Source organism: Metopolophium dirhodum, chromosome 9 (assembly GCF_019925205.1).
Source record: "Metopolophium dirhodum isolate CAU chromosome 9, ASM1992520v1, whole genome shotgun sequence".
Lineage (NCBI taxonomy): Eukaryota > Metazoa > Arthropoda > Insecta > Hemiptera > Aphididae > Metopolophium > Metopolophium dirhodum.
In genome coordinates, this window is record NC_083568.1 from 12,005,187 (window position 1) to 12,028,171 (window position 22,985).

The 22,985-nt window shown below is 27.4% G+C and overlaps 1 protein-coding gene across 1 annotated transcript; it reads left to right on the forward strand.

Annotated features, from left to right (window-relative positions):
* Nucleotides 1-1,006: 1,006 nt before the first annotated feature.
* Nucleotides 1,007-5,717, forward strand: LOC132952055 (protein NDUFAF4 homolog). The gene is made up of 5 exons (XM_061024184.1): nucleotides 1,007-1,200; nucleotides 1,281-1,450; nucleotides 1,514-1,602; nucleotides 1,697-1,913; nucleotides 5,372-5,717. Exons 2-5 carry the CDS (start codon nucleotides 1,306-1,308, stop codon nucleotides 5,536-5,538), a joined length of 618 nt encoding a protein of 205 aa, XP_060880167.1. The 5' UTR covers nucleotides 1,007-1,200; nucleotides 1,281-1,305; the 3' UTR covers nucleotides 5,539-5,717.
* The last annotated feature ends 17,268 nt before the right edge of the window (nucleotides 5,718-22,985 follow it).

The window sequence follows — 22,985 nt, forward strand, 5'->3', positions numbered from 1 at the left end:
GGCCTCTGGTCTTTTAATTTTTAAGAGGGTCTACCGGGATTTTCCCGATGTCCCGGTGGGCAAGTACGCGCCTGGCCCACGATTGGTTCATTACATTTTTAGTGAACCATTAAATTTAATAAATTATTTATGCAATCCCAATAAACAAGTATTAGTTAATAGTTTCTATAAATATACTATCGATAACACATTGTTGTTATTACCTATACTATGGTTATTACACAGATATCTATACTAACTATCTATACTAGTAGACCTAAAACTCTGTACTATATGGATTTAACCAAAAACTGCAACTCGAAAAGAAAAATAATAATTTAAAATTGAAAAAGGTTATAGATCAATACCAAAAGTTCTATCAAATATTAATTATTACCTACCACTTATTAAAAATAATTTTTTTGTTTATCAAATAGGTAGCTATTTAATAAAATGAGAGATGCTGTTAGGAAATCGTACTCTTATGATAAATGTAAATACATATTATTATTATATTATCAATTGATTCTTAAAATTGATTAAAAAAAAATAAGGTAACGAGTAATTTAACTAAATAAAAATTACTTAAATTATGAAATATGAATAAATTACTTACGATAAAATGTAAATATGTAATTACGATCATCATTAAATCATTACCATCAAATTAGGCACGTAAAAAGTAATTCCTTTAAAGTATTCACTAAAATTTAAGTTAAGTTACTTAAAACACTAAGTATACGTTTAATAAATTTAGACATAGATAATCGTATAATTATGTAATATATATTTTCAATTTCTTAAGTAAGTATCTAAGTATCTTCATGACTTCATTGAATAAACAACATACAACAATACTATTCGAGATCAACGCCATCTAACGATTATTGCATGGTTTTAGTATTTTTTATTATTATTATTAAAATAATTGTCACAGATATTATTATCTTTAGTACCTTATACCGTTGTAATGTTGTAAACCGTGCTTTGACCATTCGCAACACTGATAAATGATAGTGCCATTATCATTATGAAATTATCAATCAATGCCAGTTTAAGGTTACGTATTAAAATCAAAATTTCAAATATCAATTCAAATTTCAAAAGCAGGAAGGTTTGGTTGGAACTTGGAATGTTATTATTGAAATAGTTAACAATATAGTTTTTAATAAAATTCAAATCTACTATTGTAGTAGTGTACTGGTGTGCCAAAAAAGAACAGTATGAATTTTCTATTCTGTGAAATAAATCAAGTATTATATATTTCACTTAATTGTTTTTGTTTCTGTTGTATGTTGTAGTCCACAATTATTTGAACTACCTATTATGGGAGTAGCTGGATCTCATTTTACGAAGCGTATCCGAAGGTTTAACGTAGTCGAACGGACAGAACGAGTAATAAACAAAGATAAACCTATACCAGCGCCATTGCACAAAGCAGACGCTGAGCGGCTGAAACAACTTCTTAAAGGTAATTAATGTAATCTAATATTATGTGTAAACATGGTTGATATTATTTTTGAGTTGATTTTAGATGATCCACAACTGAAAGAAGAGCTTGTGAATAAAAATTCAACTCTTGGAAAGAATTTACACAGTGTTTACGTTACATCCAAAGGTGATGTAAGTATATACAAATTGTATATTATTGATCCTATTAATTTTTCATACTAATTACCCTGGTAAAATGTATAATATGGTACATTTTATTTTATAGTTACCTAATATATACCCCCAATCAAAAACCAAGTTACCTCAAAATCGAGCTCAAGAATTTAATACTGCGTTCACGTTTCAAGAACCAGAAAATGTTCCTCCAGGACGGTATACGCTTACACAAATTACTGAATGTATAGCTGATCATTATAAAGATAAACAAATGTACACATCACAAGTTTTAGCTGATCGAGTTAAAATTGATAAGAAATTAATGGGTGTGTATATTATATAATATATTATTATTAATATTATTTGTAAAGGCCATGTAGGAAGATAGGATATAGTAAACAATGATGCCCTTAAAAAATTAAGTAAATTATTCATTCATGTTGGCTAATTATTTTTGTTAAATACTGATTGTTTATTCGGCAATACATTATTAAAATGTCAACAAGGTTTTAAAATCATATGATTGTTGATCAAAGCTTTAAAAATTCTACAGTTTCATTAATTTTACATTAATTTAGAACCATTAATGATGAACCAGCTTAAAGTATTATCCAAAATAACCAGTCTTAGTAAATATATCTGAAATATTTCAGGACATTTTTCACAGTACCGATTTTAACATTAGTATTATATTATTATATTGGTGTTAATTATAATATTGTAGGTGTATAATTAAAATAATAATTATTTAAACAATAATTAAAATGGGTGGAATTACTACTACAGACCAATTCGTTTAGCTGATGTAATCTCACACAATAACTAGTTGTTGTTATTATTAACAACATATTTATTATATAATTTGATATAACTTAATTTCGAACATGAACCCCAATATCTACTACTAGAATTAAAATCTAAATTAAATAAATATTTTTAAATCACATTTATTTTATTTTTTAGAATTATTTTTAATATTAAATAATATAAAATTTACCAATATAATATGAATTTCTGTGATTTACCAGTTACCACACAAATATTGTTCCAAATGTTATTTTAGTAAGTTTATTTCTTAAGAGTGGTTTAAATTTTGAAATATATAATTGTTGATTCGAGCTCAAATAGTTAGGTTTTCTTCAATAGTTTTTCCTTATAAATTTGGATTAAATGATTTACCCAATTTTAATTAAAAATACCTCAAATTAAATTTAAACAAATATTGTTTTTACTCTGTATGGAAAATATATTAGATAATAATAAAATTATCAACAATTTTACTTTTATGGTTAATTTTTGATGTATTTAGATTTATAAACATCAAATACTTTAAAAATACATTATAGAACTAATTTTTCAGTTAAGAACTGAAAACACTTGATTTAAGTTCCTATAATCCTACATATTTTATATTATATTGTTTATTACTTTTAAATAACAATTTGTATTATTATTTTTCATAGAGATCTGCTAAATCTAACTGCTCAACAATTACAAATAAAATGTAGAGACTTTTTAAATTAAATGTATGAAATACTATCAACTTTCAATAAGTAAAACTATCGCTATTTTAAAAAGTATCTTATATATAATGATATTATATTTTATAATAAACATTATTTATTATTTAACGCATAATGTATAACATATTATTATGTATGTATAAATTTAATTATAAAAATTTTTAACTAATGTCATTTATGCAGAAGGTCCAATCAAACCTTCCCTAACTTAAATATATGACTTTCAAGAATTTTATATAGTTTAGTTACATAAAGTTGTATAATATATGACCCACCTATTTTTCTTACACAATTCTGTGTATAATTATCAAATAATGATATCGATCACATTAGATCAATCTAAAATATTTTGTATTTAAAGATCTAATAAACTATACACTTGCTATTAGATTTAGCATATATTTATAATATAGTTAATCGTTCAATAAAACCTGGGACTGGGTTGTGTCAGATTATTAAGTAATTAAGTATTTGGTCAATAATAAATATTAAATATGAAAACGTTGGTATGATGGTACAACCTCAAAAATGTCTTGTCAATTTATTTAAGGTATAGATCAATTATAAAAACATGATTTTCTATAATTTTCAGCTGATATAAAAAAAGTTCCATTATTATCATAGAACAATATAAAATGACACTTGTCTTGTTAATCTGTGATATGAACTTCTAAAAAACACAGAAATGTGCCCGTGCACTAACCTGAAGTTATATACTTATACGTTTATTTACTCGAGTTACGGAAACATTTACTGCTGCATTGTTTAAGGCCACAATAATCCTATTCGGTCAAACCATAGTGATATAGGCCTGATTGTTATTAGGAGGACGTTGTACCCGCAAGTGTTGTCTCGGTCTAACACAAGTGTAACATCGAACGAATCCGATTCTTCCTACAGTTAATTTATAGTGAATATTATAGAATTTAAATTGTGGAAAAGATTATAAACCGTGCTCGAGTAAAGAGTATTTTTTCATATTTTTATTTTAAAACGAGTTATATGAATTTAAAAAAAAAAGGAATTATATAAGTATTTATAGTTCATTTTATTTTAAAATGTGATAAAAATTCTTTGAAAACTTTCAATCACAGTTAATATTCTCCTCTAAAAATTTGATAATCAGTAAATTATATTAAAAATAAAAAACTGTAGTAATAATTCAAAAAGTAGTTTTTCCATGTATACTTGTATCAGAGAGGAGTATGAGGGTAAAATGTCCTCTGAAGGGATTCATTGTAACAATTATTTTTAAATTAATAATATTTTAGGCTTATACACACCGGGCATTTATCTTGATTTATTCAACATGGTGTAAGATAATTCATTGCATTAAAAAATAATGGTATGCTCAACTTTATAAAAACCATTCTTCCTGATATTCAAAATATTTTTAAGTTAACCTGTAGATTTTCCTAATTAATAAGAATCTATTGAGAAAATTCCTACATTATTGTACCATCCAGACCTCATTTTTAAATCTTTAAATGTTGCTACAAACAACTTTTATTACCTCATATTCTCTTTAATTGAAAAAAAAAACATTGTAAACCTCGCTATCTATATTATATACAGTAAACTCGCGATTATTTGCAGAATAAGATGGCATGGGAACTCTGCGTTAGTAACTCACGGTAAGCAAATTCTGCGGTTAATCCTAAAAAATTGAAACAAAAATACTTTTATTATATTATTATTAAAAAATTATACTATGTAATATTAAATAGTAATTAAAGAAAATTAGATAGGTACACATTGTTGTATTTTTATTTATACATTTATATATTGTACATAACATTTACATTTATTTTTCACAAAAACATGTATTGACATATTGTACATGAACACTATTTTTAATAGATACTGCATTTAATTCTACAGAAGTCCACAGATAATCTAGAGTCTACTGTACATATTGGATAAAGAGTGAACATTTTAAGTTTTAAGTAATTTATCATAATCAAAAGTTAATAATGCCCATACAGTAATTCCATAGTCAATGACCAAATAAAAATCTTTGTTCATGATTTGTTAACAGTATTCATTTTTTTTATAAAGCATACAAATACATAACTTGCTTAATATTTTAAGGTATATTTTAAACAGTGGATTCTGCCTAATGTGGACACCGGTTAAAATGGGCATCCGCGTAATATGGGCAAATGAGTTTGGTCCCAACGTGTCTACATTAAGCGGAATTCACTGTCATACGTACTGTACTACTGTATGACTGTATTCATGCGTTTTTCTTTTTTTTACAGAAAATATACTAAAATACTACAGGGTATTTGATATGTATGTACCAGAAAAGATGGTAGAAAAGAAGACTTCTCCTAAATTGTTCTTAAGTAATGCCATTGACAAGATTAGACATAGCTTAGAAATAGATAAATATAAAGAAGAACGAAAACAGATCGGTAAAGATTAAAATGCACCAAAGAATAAAGTTAGTAAGGTGCTAATTATTGCATAACATAATTTCTTTATTGTAAAAACTGTTAAAACGTGTTACAGTTTAATGATAAAAGTTTTATTCTTTTATGCTGTTTATTACGTTATGTAATGATTTTATTTTTAATAAAATAAATAGTTCTATGCATTATAGAAGAGAGTTATTCAGTATGACATAATATTTATATTAATTGTGGTATTTACTAATTTATGTAATGACTAATTACAAATAGATGATCATTATATTATCTACAATGTGTTATTAAATTTAAAGTTTAGATGACCGGAGAAGTGGATCAACATTTTGTTGGATACCATTGTGCCACTTCAATCTACTCGTCTAAACTATAATTACTTACTTTAAAACTAATTAACAATGAATTGGTTCAAAATTAAATTGTTATTGACTGACATTTTCAGAAAAATATTTCTATTTAAATTAGAAAATTTGAAATTATTATGTATATTATAATTTATTAAAATTTAAAATATATAACTTAGCATTTGATATTATACAACATATTATATTATTGATTATATTATTATTTATTATAATATGCATGGGACTTTATTATAAGCTAGCTCTCATGGATAACTTCCCATGAACCAATAACTCACTAGATACATACAGCACCATTTTTTCCCATGCTCCCTTTAAGTTCTTAGGTTTTAGATTCTGAGCGAAGTGATGAATGTCTTGATTTTACAATGATGTGTGTTTTTTTATTTTTTATTTTTGTGTGTCATCACGTTTTAAGACAGTAAAAATGCTTGGATTTTCTTCAACAGTAACTTTTCTGATAGGGAAGTGAATCTAGTTGGTACTTTGGGGGGTCAAAACTAAACAATTCCTAGTAGTTTTCAAAAGCGACGTGAAAAACAAGAAAAATTAAGGAAAAACGTGAATATTTACGCAAAATCTGTTTTCGAGAAAATTTATTTTGGTTTTTGGTGCAACTCTAAAACAAATGACCATAAGTACATGAAGTTTTGACTGAATGTTTATATTAGCATTTTCTATACACCATAACATTTTCCAAATATTTTGACTTATTTTGAGCTGTTTACGGACATGTTCAGTTTCCATTTTTTTTAGTTTTTTTTCCTATAAATATCAATACAATTTTATTTGTTGGGTTAAAAAAGCGTGAAAATTGAATAGAAGGCTCCTAGATTATTGTTTCAAAGGCAGATGAAAAAAATTAAAAATCCTTAGTCACAGTTTTTATTTATAAGCATTTAAAGTTCAAATCTTGACAAAATACGGAAAAATCACGAATATTAGCAAATTATTTTAAGTTGAGGATTCATAAAAATTTTTCTTTTTAAATCTAAGATTTGAAAATGTAATACAAGATTATCCATAAATTAGTCTACCTGTATCAAAAAAAAAAAATATCTACAAGAAAGTCAAATTAAATTTTTATGAGTGTTTGAAATTCATATTTTTACATTTGATATTCACTCGATTTCTCATGTAACGATTTTCTTATTTTGTTGTAATTAAAAAACGTATGACTGTAGATACTTGAAAATTTTACTGAATGTTATATTAGGATTTTCTATACACGATAAAATTTTGAAAATAATTTGACTCTTTTTGAGCTGTTTACGGACATTGTCCGTCTTAAATTTTTTTAGTTTTTTTTTCTATAAATATCAATAAAATTTTATTTGTTGGGTTAAAAAAGCGTGAAAATTTAATATAATGCTTCTGATATATTGTTCTAATAGCAGTTGAAAAATATTAAAAATACATAGGCACAATTTTTTTTTATAACCATTTAAATTTCAAATGTTGACAAAATGTATCAAATCTATAATTTAATAATTATTTTGTAATTAAAAATTTATAAAATGTTCAACTTTTATAGCTAAGGATTAAAAATTTAAAACAAGGCCTACGTAAATAGGTTATATATAAATTACTTTATTCACAGTAATATAATCAAATATACTTGGTAATATCATAGGCTGACTCACCGTTTTATATCTTATACAATGATATTATATCATTAAATTCAAATTTGACACCATCTATTACAGTGAACCACTTGTAACCTACTGTACAGCAGAGCGACATCCACTTGCCCACCTTTTTGGAAGTTGTAATTATACTAAAAGACCATAGTATTTTTAAATATTTAAATAATTCAAGGACTGTTATAGCCTGTGGCCTGTGGGGGTACAAATTTGTTTTTTAAATGTGAACTTTAATATTTTTCCGAAAATAACCAAATAATTTTTTTTAATGTTGATGTATTAAAATAAAAATTTGAACAAGTTATTTATGAGTAACAATTTTCTGAAAACGCGATTGTTCTAATACTTTAAAAACAATTTTTTATTGCCTCATTAATTGTAGACATTTTTAGTTATTTAAATCAAGAATAACGATTAAGGATGATAGTTACCTGCCTACCTATTTTCTTATGATTTAAAATCATTATTCGTGGGGATTTAAAACTTTTCCATGTATTACAATATTTATATTTTACTATAGGCAGTAAAATTTTCAAAATATTCAGATTAATTTTAAGCTACCTATTGCCTATTTATACCATGAATCTATAATTCACACCGCAATGTTATATGGTGTTCTACGTAATTTTTTAGTCATGCTAAAATAACGATTTTCTTAATTAGTTGTATAAAAAACGTATTTCAAAAACGAATAGCTGTAGGTAAATGAAATATCTATACTATTTTCTAATTTCTATAAATGGTAGAATTTTACTACAAAAAAAAAATAGTATTTAGTAATATTATTATAATATAATTATAGTCTATAATGTCGGACCGTGGGCTAAAATAAAAAACTAGGTATACATTTAATGAGATTTCTACTTGAAAATAATTGTTTTTGTCATGTTATTAAATTGGTTTTATTTGATATTTTATTGTTAATAATCGCCAATACTCGTACATTGTATGATTAATTTATGTGGTTTGTAGAAATTATGACTATAATACTATATAGTATATAATATATATACTTTAATAATATAGTATAATCATAGAACATATTCTAAGGTATTATGTACTTTCCTGTTTTTTTTTTGTAACCGGTGTAAACATCTTACGAGAAGCCTTGTATTAAATTTTCAAGTATTTTGACTAATGAAAAAAAAAATATATCAAAGTTATCGAAAAGTAAAAATATCAATGTACCTATTATTGGTGTGTCGTCACTGAAAATGTAACATGAGAGCTGTTTTAAATTTTCCAATTTTTATAGAAATAAGGACTGTTCAATGGAGGCGTACGCTTAGTGGCCTATCTGCAACGCCGCTGAATCGTCATTTTGTCTTTGAAGTGCATTGAAAATAAATTACTTTCGTATTTAATATTAAGACGCATCTGCGTAGATATTTATTATTTATTATAAATTCGTGTGTTTGCATATATAATCAACCAACGCAGCGTTTAACACCAATTTTCGGTTTTTAATTTTGTTTTAACGCGTTTTAAAAGCTATATTTTTAATTTCATAACTATTGGAGTGGAAGACTTTTACAGTGAATTTAATGCAATATGTTTTGACAAAAACATATCAGCATGTTGTTCATCGTATTAGTAAAACGAGAAGTGCAAATAGTGTGGTAAATACAAATCTGCTAAGAAAATATTTTATATTCGTTTTGAAGTTATTAGGTACTTGTATGGATCATTCCACTTTTAAAATTTTGACTCGCACCCTTAAATTTGATTATAAATCGTATAATAAATTAAACAGTGATTATTTGAAATAAAAATAAAGCGACTGCAGGATGATTGATCATAACAGTTGTTTATAGTAATATTTTTACATAATGTACGAACACATTCAGTGGGGCCGATTGTGTTGTTGAAGAATAAATAAAAACAGAAATTACTGATATTATCAATATTATAGTATACTATTTTATAGTTACTAAAATATCATAGTCCATAAGTATTACATAGGTACTCACAGTGGCGTGTATCATAAAAAAAAAAATTGGTGTTGCTCAAATAATTTTAGGTGCCTACCCCTGATAATACTGTTATACCGACCTATAAAATTTTCTATTTTTCTTCTATCATTCTTTCTATCACTTATACCCACCCACCCATATTTATGGTGTTGCCTGAGCAACACTTGGACCCTATGTTACACGCCACTACGTACTCATTACTCGGTATCAAATAAAATGTTGGCCTGGCGAATAGGGAGGATCGCTGATTGTCATCGCCCCCCTCCATCCACACCATCGGTGTGTTATTTTCATATAGAAGTTAGTTGAAATAACCCGATCGATTATACCTATGTGGAGTATATTAACCAAAAAAACTGTTCGTAAATAGATTTACCATAGTATAAATTATAAACCTTATATATTAACTTAAGTACACCGCATACCTATTATATAATGTTGTCAAATTATTATAATGTCGACGAAAACGTGAAATAGTTATTGACCTGATAGACCTTGATATATTTATAAATTCCACTTGTACATGGCCAGCATCAGGCCACCGCTATAATCGCATATCAATCTGTTCTAGTATGTTCCTATATTACGTAGCTATATGTATAATAATGGAGTGTAACGATTGTTATATTTAGTATAGTATGGATAGTGTTATTAAAACTACCGATCATCAAGGTATCTAATAATAATATAATACGACCGTAGGTTACCAGTTACCGCACTTATCAGTGTACCTATCCGCATATTTTGTCAACCATAAACTATCTGTTGAGCCGGGTTCATACTACATCATGACGTGTAAAATAATCACAGATACCTTAGTTACCAAACGATACCGCATAGTTGAATATAATCAACTTTTGACCGTGTGGTTACAATATTATGTGCGGAAAAGTGATAATTAAAATAAAATAATATTATGGTATCATATTATCACTGAATATTGAATATTTTGTTCGTATAAAAATACAAAATCATACGACACAACGAGGTGTGAAACTATAAACCCACCTTCATCGACAACTAGAGGTATATAATAATACAATAGATATTATATAATGGTGATATTATATTGTAATATCGTGCGCTATTTGTCTGGTAATTTTGCAATAATTTTAATTCGTTAAGTCTTGTTTTTATAGACTCGATTACGAATTAAAATAATGTTGTCGATCGACAGACAAATTTTTAGGTACCATCTGGCTTTATAGCTATACTTAAAAAACTATGCAATTCGCACCAGATATTGGCGTTGCGATCGTACGTAAATATTGTATTTAGCACATGTATACACATAGTACCTACTTAGGTACTCAATTTAGGTGTCTCGAGTCACAACAACCACGCGCTCAATGTTCGATGATTCAGCTGCTTCAGTAAACGTTTTTTTTTATGAAGCGATCGATCGACACAGGTTAACGGACTGTACAATGATAATATATGATTTTTAAATATTATTATATTGTTAAAATACAGAAAAAAAAGTGGCCCCCATCCTGCAGTGTACAACATTTAATACGGTCTTGTCGGGTCTTGCAAAAGGTGGCATAAATATGTGTCGTCACATTCCGCAAAAAGAAAATATATAAGTACATAAATGCATGCGATGATAAATATTTTTGGTATATTATACTTATATTATAATATCTTGACCAAAAGACACAAAGCATCTGCACAAGGCAGTCATATTTAATTTCACGTCCGTGCGCTGTCGTACAGACCACAGACGCGTCTGCAGTGTAGATAATATCTATATTATAGTGAGATATGATGGAATTAATTTCACGTGTCGGTTGCTGTGTTCGTACCGAAACGTCATTTTAAAATATAATTTTGTTATAGCTAGGTAAATAGGTTAATGGTATAATTTCGAACTTGCAAAGCAAACGAGATTCATATTATGCACCATCCTGCACGTAAAAGAAATCTCGTGGGAATACTATCAAACTATATAGAGCTTTAATATACCATCGCATCCTCGAATAGTAGCTAAAGTACGCATATACCTAATATAATATACATGCATAGGCGCAACTGGAATTTCATAGAAGTAACATAAGTAATTACAAGTAACTTCGTTATTTATTCTGATATAAATATATCTACATAAAATAATATAATTTATTAACATGCGTTTCTTCGTTGAAAATCATCGAATCGTGAAGCTTTTGACCGATGTCTATCAACAGGTGTCGCCAGCACTTAAGTTCAAGATTAAATGAACGTTTTAAAAATTTTTTTTTGCCACACACTATGTATGGCATATGTTATGGTAAATATAATAATATTATTCATTGCGTATATATTACATAGATACCTTGTTTTTATTTATGTATAGTATAATTTACCTATCATACCTAAGTATAAGTTCAAATATATTAGGTACATTCCTTTCTATTTTATATATATCTTTAGCACAATAGCACATTGTTTTAATCACTGAAGTTTGTATATATTTTAACCTCTTTCTGAAATATTTTTTTAGATACATAAAAGGTACCTAATATAATATGTATAATTCAGTTGTGTTATCTGGTGCATTTTTTATATTATTATACTTTCACCAAGTGCGGATTCAATGAGTATATTTTACGTATGCACTGTTTTCAATTATGAAGTAAATATTTTTTATCAATAAAATTAATGTGTTTAAAGTAAAATATTTTACTGTTTTTAATATTATATTTGTATTGTTACTGATACTAATTATAATATAGAATTTATAATAATGTTGTTCTGAAGAGATAACGTTCGGGAACACTGTCTGTTTAAATCAAGCAGAACTTATCAGACACAGACCCCGTTGACCCAACCTCTGTTACAGTAATGATACACTTTCTATTTTCTGATATCTATATATCTGAATAAGAACCTTATTCAAAAACCATTAATTAATAGTATGTTTTTGTTTATTGTTGATTAGTTAGTTTATCTAATACATAAAAAAGATTAATTAAAAATAATAAAAATAATTTATACCTATATATAATGGCAAATAATTTGTTATATTTTTAGAATTTTTTTAAATTATACCGAAGTACCTTATTATAATAGGTATATAACTATGATAATAATTGTGTGTAATTTTATATTAAGAAAGTGTGGACAATGCATAGGTGAAAAATGGAGAGGGGAATAGGGGGGAGGGGACATGCCTTTTGGTGATTTCTAAAGCTCCTAAATTTTTTTAACGTGTCAATTAGTCAATGCATAATACAATAACGTTAAAAATAATTTTTCCTTCTGTTTTTTTTTTGTTTTACTATTAAGTATTGATGATTAACGATGATAAAAAACTAAAACTAACCGGGTACGATAATTTTGTAATAATGATTAGCGCCCGTCGCGTTCTGCTGCAGAGGTGGTTTTTCTCCGGACCACTCGGCACGACCTACAGGCGACACGCGCGTAAGCTTACAAGGACTTAAGAGACCCCGAGCAGGAAGGGGGGGGGGCTCACGCGCTGTACCACGCGCAGATCGTAATTTTATTATAATTTGAATTTTGAAATCAATCAATTATACGACGTTGTGCGCACGCACACACGCACATATACACGCATTATTATTATTATAAACAGGTGTAGGTATACGCATATAATATACGATATACATATATAGATATCGGCAGATCGCGGGTAAAAGCGTCCTTGATTGGTTTTTTTTTTTGTTGTCGTTATTTTCGGATCACGGCATTCGGCCGTCGCCGCCCTCGGGGCCAATACATGATCATTTTACTGCACGTTGGTACATAATACGCAAACACGCTATATACCTGCCTCCATACGAAAAACGACGGACCACGACTCATTCGTTATTCGTACTTGCACAATATTATTTTGTCTTAATATCGATACCTATAGTAAAGTTGTTGTCTATTTTGTATAATATACACAATATTATACATCGATACACACTACGGGCGACGATGCTGCCGTGATGGCGGAAACGTTACAACAGTATGCGCCGTCTAGAACACGCCTAAATAAATTGCCCATACACATAATCACAATACTTAATTGTTATATTAATATATTATATTTTGTTGTAGGTATCATTAGTGATGTTTGAAAACGAAAACGCACCGTGACTATAATAATAATCTATTATTGATTTTAGGTAGGTATATTAAACAATTATATTGTGAACCAGGCGCAATGTCATCTGGAGATACTAGGAATTTAAACATTTTAATTTTAATTTTTTTAAATATTATAATCATAAAAAGATATATAAAATAAAATAAAATAAATACTTAAATTTAAATAGCTCTGAATGCGCACGCTAATAGAGAATTACCATGTATATTATAATAATATCATGCAGTATCATATTATAATTATGAACCACAGTGGCACAGTCTGCAACAGACCGTGATGAGGACCATGTCACACGATATATTATATGACAATATACGAATATCATATATTATAATATTATGTGATATATTTTATTGTCATCTCAAGCGAAATCGCCGTTTCCGCACCCTATTTACTTCCAAAACGCTGTGTTATCCGACCCGTGTCAATATTATATATTATTTTAGCGGCAATGATGTAAACTCAGATATTGTCAATGACAAAATTACTACCTAGGTAATATCATAAGAGGCTATAGACGTTTTAGGAAACAATGATAGGTAACCGGTGATAGGTAATTTATATCAATGAATGAATATATTTTGCAGTGTTTTAAATGTATAACATATTTACTGTAGGCATTGTCGGTATTTTCTGATTTTTTATTACAAACATAGGCATTACGATAAACAAAAATGATCGCCAAGTCTATCGTCATTATTTAAGGTATAATTTGTTTTTGAATCTAGGTATGGGGTTGGCTTTAGATTGTATAAAATTACCACTCTTTGGATTTCCCTTTGGCAGTGCTATTTTGAGGCGACTGTGTGCGTAAACAAGTTATAATATTACCTGGTAGACAGTACTACGGTAGTATGGTTTAGATTCAAGTATAATGGATTTAAGGAGAAAAACGCATCGTAACATTTCATAATATTAATATTTTATAATAGTTCCTTTGTAGTTTGTATGATAATATTATTATTGCTAGGTTGATAATATTATAAAAATAAATTATATATTTTTTTATATGTCTAAATATGTCTATTTTTATTTTATTGATCTTAACTACAACGGCTACTATAGGCCATTAATTTACATTATATTTAGGTACTAGTGTTTTTGCCATTTAAGGTATAGAACTTTCTGAATAGTGAATCCTTATGTCAGCGTATGTGCATGCCTATTTTTCGTAATAACTATTATAGCCATATTACAGGTAATAATTATTGTTTTTATTTACATTAACGTAAACTTTCATGATAATTACTTGGTATGCAATACAATATGATAATATTAATAATAATCATTGTCTGAGACAGTTGGAAATTATTTAAAATTGCTAGTAAATGTTGTTATTAACTTATAAAAATAGTCATTGTTATTATAACTAACTAATAATTCACTAAAATTACTAAATATCAAAATTTCTGCTAACATATTATTATGTTCTCTTTGTATTATAGGTAATATATGCACATTGCACATCATATCGAATTATCAAATGCGTTTTACTAGGATCTAAAACGCACCTATGTGTAATAGGTATATTATTATTTATTACAATTAATATATTTAAAATTTTTAGATCATGTTTTTAAGCACCTATATGTTTCATTATATCTCAGAGTGTAATCGTTAACCCTTTTTGACTCTTGACCCATTTCGGTGATCATAATTTTTTTGCTGCCCACGTTGGACTCACAATAACAGTAGGTATGGGGTAGGAAAAAAGTAAAAAAGTGGTACCTAGGTATTGAAAACAAAATCAGAAAATGAACAAAATAATGCGTGTTTTATACTTATCCGTATCTGATTTTGAAGTGATTGTCTAGTGTTATATGTATACGGAAATGTATTATTTCGAGAACACAATAACAATAAGTGTTGGTTAGCGTGTGGTTAATATTTTTGTCCAGGCACGCGAAATGCATGTAAATCGGTACACACCATTACACCAACACTTATTATAATGTTTTAAACATGGTTTTGTATATTTTACCTTATTTATCATACCACAGTGAACAACTACAGAGCTTGAGCATTAAAATTAAAATCGTATAATGACAATTTCCTTACGCCTTATCGTGGTTAAAGATAATGTCGAATTTGTTTGCTAAGACAAAATTATGCACTGTATATAGTAGGTGCCTATTGTTAAGTATTATTTATTATAACCGAACAATAATATTATGTGCAATATAGTCTAAGAATTTCTGTATACAGATAGTATCTGAATATTATAATTTTATAAACGTAGGTACTTTGCTGCGTGTCATACTATCTTCATGATATTTGAACAATAAAATTCTTGAAAATATAGTACCACTTTAGTACAATATGTTCATTTGGTAAACTAAAAATGTATAATATTATATATTATTCGTTTAAGGAATTTCAAAGGTTATATTTTTTACGTTGTAGGTAGGTAGGTAAAATTAAATGACTGGTTATGTTTTTCTATAGTCGTACGAAATACACTCAGAGCCTAAAGGTGTTATTTTAAAAAAAAGTCCTACAAAATAAATATTAAATTTCCACAAAGTTCAAAGTATACATAATACAATATATTATTACTAATGTATTATATATAAATGTTTTGTTGTTTAGCGGAAATTCGTTAAAAAATATGTTGGTTTGAAAGTAGAAAATATTGGTACTCTATGTCTCAATGTTTTGGATTGTCAAATCCTAATGGGTAATTTTAATCCTGTTTCTATAAATAACTGTGTAGACAATTACATAAAATAGGTAACCAACTTTAGGTATGTGTGTGTGTGTGTGTGTGTGTGTGTGTTTGTGTGTAAGGTCTGTACTTGGCTATTTAAAAATGGACGTAGTTCTTTCGTAACTACTTTAAAACTCATTTAGAAGTTAACGCAACTACTTAAGTATTATTATATTTATGAGTTATATTATTTATTAAAATATGTTACTACAGCATGAGCTATAGTGAATATATAGTTTCTGTATGAGAATGTTCCCACATTAGTAGTTGAATTAAATAGTAATTATTAACTTTAATAATATAATAGTTTATATATAATATATAATGCGTATATAAATATGCAAATCGTCCATAGGGTAATAATTAATATAATAACTTGTTGGCGTACGACGAATACATTAGTTTTATGAGTTTTATACTTCTGTGTTGAAAGATGTATGATAATATCGTAGGTACTCATGTATAAATTGTGGTCGAATGTGTTTCACGGAATTTTGATTTTATACAAAAGTGTAAGTTGTTAGTTGTTACTCATTACTTTATTAGGTGCTATAATATTTAGGTAGGTATATACCATATAAATTATGATTCATTAAAGTGGTAGTACAATATTTTATTTGTTAATATTATATCTCTAATATGGTTTTAATCGAACTAGTGGTTGTTAAAAGACTTTGATGTTGGAAAATAAAGATGTGTTTATATCATTACACCAACTAATACAAATATAATAATATAATACTGTGGTTTAATGGTCGGATAATATAATATTTTATTTTTAATTAAACAGTGCATTGCAGGGACAGTTTCTGCTGTAATGAGTGTAATTATTGATAAATAATATTATAGAAATTAAAGTACGGTATTCTATCAAGTATGGCTTCTCGAAAATAATTGGCTATAATGATAATATTATAAACATTACGTTATTGTCAGAGATAAGTAATTACATATACACACGGATGTATATTATAATAATTATATTAATTATCAGCGCTGTCAGAACATTTTATTTACATTTATTTTCCTTTTATTTTATCTTAATGGTAAAAACTCATTTTCTCGAAGAGAAAATATTGTTTTTGTCCTTTTGGAAATATGTTTTTACGTGATTTGAAGCCATTACTAAATAACATTTTTCTATTACTTGTCGTTATTATGTTTTTAAGTTTTTTTTTAATATTTGAATGACAGGTTACATTTTTAATTTCATATTCTGAAGCAGTCTACGAATACATAAAAATCACATTTCGAACAAGAAGTTAATTTGTTTTAAAGCAATTATTTAATGTTGAGATGAGCAGAGTGGAGTGTCAAAGGGCTCATAGTTACTGTACAAAATGATTGGTCCACCACTCCTCTCATCGTAACTTCAAACACCTATATAAAATTAATTAATTAGGTACCTACTTACTTGTTTTAAATTTAAATTTTTATAAATTAAATTTCTTATTAAAATATTCTGCTTCGGTATACGAAATTAAAAATGTACCTATATTATGTTATCATTCAAACAATTAAAAAACTTAAAAATAATAACGACAAAAAATAGAAAATTTATATTTAATAAATATAAATAATAATATATTTATTTAGTTGTTTTTTGACTTTGAATCATGCGAAAATATAATATTTCCAAAAACATATTTTATACTCTTAGGTTTTTTTTTAAAAAATCTGTTTTTTAATGACAAATTTATACTAAGAAAATAATATTGCTGAAAACGAATAGACTCTTTGATAAAATAACTATTTGCATTTAAACGAATCACCTTGTGTATATTTGAACGTAAATACAATTTAGTGCGTCAAAATAATAAGGCACACATGGTATTATGTAGGTAGTGTGCGGGGTGATCCAAAATTAAATTACGATCATTAATCCTACTTTGATGTACATATTATAATGTATATGTAGCACTGCGTACTACTAATGTTCTGCATAGTATTAATAACCGTCAAAATGTATGCGTGGATTATAACATACGATTTGTATAATATTCTGGATTTTGGGAATGCAAACAAGCTTTTATGCATATATTCAATAATATTGTATAGGTAGGCACTATGGTATTATAAAATGTATAAAATATAACGCGTACCGAAACGCCTCGTCGGGGTCACTAGTAAATTTCTCTAAGCCGAGGCCAATTATTATAATATATAGGCATCTACTACAGCTAGTAACTATAATAGCTGTGAAACATATTACAAGTTTATTTTTGATATTATTTTCGACGTTTCATATTTTTTTGCGATAGCTCGTCAAGTGGTTATACTAATATCATTATAATAGGTTAATGGTTATTATATACGACTGGATCACACAGCATTACCTATATGCAATATGCGGCGTTAATAACGTTATAAGGTACTATTTTTTAGGTCTAATCGGTATTACGTCCGAGTTACTTACGTTTGCTTATACATATTACATTCGTTCTAGTTAAGTACTTAAATTACATTTTTTGGGTTTTTAAATACATTTCAAATACTTCTGTACGTAAATACTTCTGTATCTAAAAAAAAAAACCTAGAAAAGGCTGATGATAATTTTATAATAATTATGTATATAAATCAGTTATAACTATAAGCACAAATGTTTTTATAAATTATAATTTTTACCTAAATTGAAAACTAAGAATAAAAAACCTAATTTATAAAACAATCTAACTAAAAAATATTCCTTAACAAGTGAGAATAGATTATAGTTAGTGAAAAAATATAAATATAATATTTCGACGATAATGATGCCTATTAGTAATTAATAATTATGTATATAATTATATTATATATATATTTTTTTTTTTTTACATTGTATAGCTATGCGGAATTCGGTAGATATTTAAAGATCCAAGGAGGTATACATATTTTATGACAGTTCAAAAATCCACGATTTTTTTTTTCAATGTAAACAAGTAACTGGCGATTTAAAACGTTATTTTAATATCATTAAAAATCATTATAGTTTTAAAAAAATTGATATTAATTTATCGTTTTCAGGTAGTCGCAATAATGCCTTTAGCAACATACAGACAAGGTTGTATATACAATAATATTATGTGTATTGCACATTTGCATGGTATACGCGAAACGTGTGTGTCGTGTGAGTGTGATGGAATCATTAGATGCTCACGAGAGCTTTTAGAGGAAAATGATTGATGAACGTTACACAGTCGCGTATTACCATATACCTATTAAATGGTTTATCGTCAACGACGATCGTCGTCCGACGAATTCGCAACCGAAAAAACGTCTGAAAAACTGTCATCGGGCTGGAGCTATACATATTATGTTTATAATATAACAGCCAGCAAATGACTTTGCGTCGTTCCGAACAACTCTCGCGTTCATACCCATTACCTGCATATATACACACACACACACACACACACACACACATACATATTATACGCTATACATAGGTATGTGTTTATATATTGTTATAAGCGTAGTAGGTAACGCGTATATATATATACAAGTTTATTTTATATTTTTTCTACTCATTTAACGCCCCCCCCGGGATACGCGCCGCCGATGCCAGCTGGCACGTATTTCGTTAAATATCTAAAATATACGTGTTTGTACATAAAATATATTATCTATATTGCCTACATACAGGTATATATCAGTATAATATGTCACGGTGTCTTTCCCTCCCCCAAAAAATGCCTAGTGCATTATTATTATTATATAATTAATAATATTATGTTCCACTACAGGCGCATCTTGCCTTTGAATAAGACTAGCATCAAAACATTAATATTATTCTTAAAACTTTTTACTCTTTAGACACGTCGTGCAGACACAGTTATAACGAATAGCGATGATGTGATCATCGACGGTTAAACACCCTGTAAACATAATGATAGGTAAGTAGGTACCTGAAGCGTGTCTCACCTATAATTCCGATGGGTAAAAAAAATCAACAAACCGGCCACAAACGCACCGATGATATAATAATTAATAATTATTAATATTGGATATAGCTGGATATACCATATAGGTATCGTGCCGCTTACAGCATGTGAAATATTATTATCGGTAGTTTATTTAACTATAAAACTAAGAACTTTAATAATGCAAACATTTATTAAATATGCATGCAGTTGTGGGTTAAAAAAACAAAAATTATACACTATTTATTTATTTTTTGATTTTAGGATTTCCATGTTTTACAACTAAAATAATATTATAGGTAACTAATAAGTTAGTTTTAAATTTTAAATCATACAAAATATAGTATAATTCACTATTTATCGCATTATGCAATCAATTAGAAATCACAATCAATTGATGTGATGTAAAAATATAAATAATAATATAATAATATTGATATTTGGTCGAAAACTCATGATACAGCTACAAAAGATAAAACATTTTAAATCAATGTCTTATTATAATGAATTTGCAGTATTACCTATAAATTATAATACAATCAAATTGTATATTATGCACGCAAGGTGACTCTGTACGTAGGTATAATATTGTCTGTGTATCGTCAGATAGGTATATACTTGTGTTAATTATCGTCGTTTCGACACAGAGAAAACGTGTAACGCCACTAACGTCTAGAAATACGCGTATTTGTTGTAATAAAATATTAAAATGGTCGATGTATATTTAGGTGCTCAAAAATGATTGTGCCGTTTTCCGGACAGGTCTGGTTTGCAAGTTATTATAATATAAATATACGGTTTGCAATAAGGTAAAAAAAAAATGCTTACATCCACGAGGTGCAGCAGTACAAGCCTTTTATATAATGAGTAATGACATCTGACGCGCGAAATAACCGGTACTTACGATGTCGCCTCAAACCACCATCGATTATTATTGACGATAGCATTATTACAACATTAAACTTATAGACAGGGTGGTTATTTTATCGCAAACCATGCACAATATCTTAAGTAGTATACCAGAAAATTTAAAATATTGTTGTTTTTGGCGTTTAAGACCGACCACCGTTATCTAATATCTATAGGAAAATAATATGCTTAGGTGTTTATTATTGTTATAATATTATGTATATTGTATAATATAATAATATTATATTGTTTGCTGTCTTAAGTTTTTTAACCATTTTCGGTATTTGTTCTCAACATTTAAAGACTCCTTTTATTCCCAAAAATAAAAGAATCACCCTGTATAGAAAATAGAAATCGACGATATACACCAGAAATTATGGTAACTATAGACACAGTACACAACAAGCACACGCGATTTCAACCGCCGCCGTGTCACATTCACTGCACATTTTATCGGTTTTCTATCGACTATCGAGCACATACAATGATTGTGGTCTGTGTTATTATTATTATTGTTTGAACGAAGCACGCGATCGTTTAAATCAGAAACATAATAGAAATATTCAATAATCGGTACTTGTATTATTATATTAGTTCGTTCCTTTGAACTCCACCGAATATTTAAAAATTTGTGTCCAGCCTTGTATAATTTGAATTTTTGATTGCGATCTATTTTATTTTGTATTGGTACTATATTTTTATTTTGGCTACCAAATTATGCACTAATTAAGCGTGATTATTATGATTGGTTTAAACGTATTCAATTTATATGGTTTGTTAGAATATCTAAAAGTATAGTAGGTACCTATATGGTAAACCTAAGGAATATAGTTATGTTATCAAATATTTATTTTAAAATGATAGTTCATAATTTACCATTCCTGTAACATAATAATAAGCTATTTTATAGGCAAAGAATATTTAAAAACTATTATTGCGTGATCAGTAGGTAAGTTAAAACGCAAGTATACATATTTTGTGTTATACAAATAATAGCTAATCATTGTGTGATAATTTTATTTGGTAAAAGTTATATCAGCCTCCTACGATAAAATTAGGTAATATCTGTAAGCTTTGTATTGAATTGGGTAAAATAAAAAAAGATTTTAATTTTGAAATGTTTGTACTTATAAACACATCATTTATACTTTGAAGGCTCAATCATTTTGCAATATTGTTTTCCGTTTATATTAAATAATACATTTTTTTATTGAATTACATTGTACCTAATTAAACTTAAATTGGTAATAACTAATAATTGATAAATATTATTTAGTTATTCGACCTGTTCAACAACTGAACATATGTAGGTACGTGGCATATAGTTATTCGTCTTATCGACAGTTGTTTAAATTAAACCTTTAGATAGAATTCCTATCTACGAATATTATAGAAATATAGTTAATTATTTTCATACGGAAATAATGGTTTTGAATAGTTTTCTCTACTTTTTTCATTTTAATTCCAATACCGATGTATTTTCAATTTTTTTTTTCAATTTTATGATGGGTATTATGGAATATTATAATTTATATCAAATTAACTTTCAACTGAGTCCCTTTTATTATTATATGATTTTTCATCTACACAAACATAGATATTTATACTTTTTTAACGTAGATTATTTTTTCTGCCAGTTGCCACAAATATCGAATTTGGAAAAATACATTAATTTTAGATTCTGAGCGAAGCAATGAATGTATTGATTTTAAAATGATGTGTGTTTTTTTTATTTTTTTTATTTTTGTGTCTGTCATCACCTTTTAGGACAGTAAAAGTGCTTAGATTTTCTTCAACAGTAACTTTTCTGATAGGGAAGTGAATCAATCTAGTTGGTACTTTGGGGGGTCAAAAGTA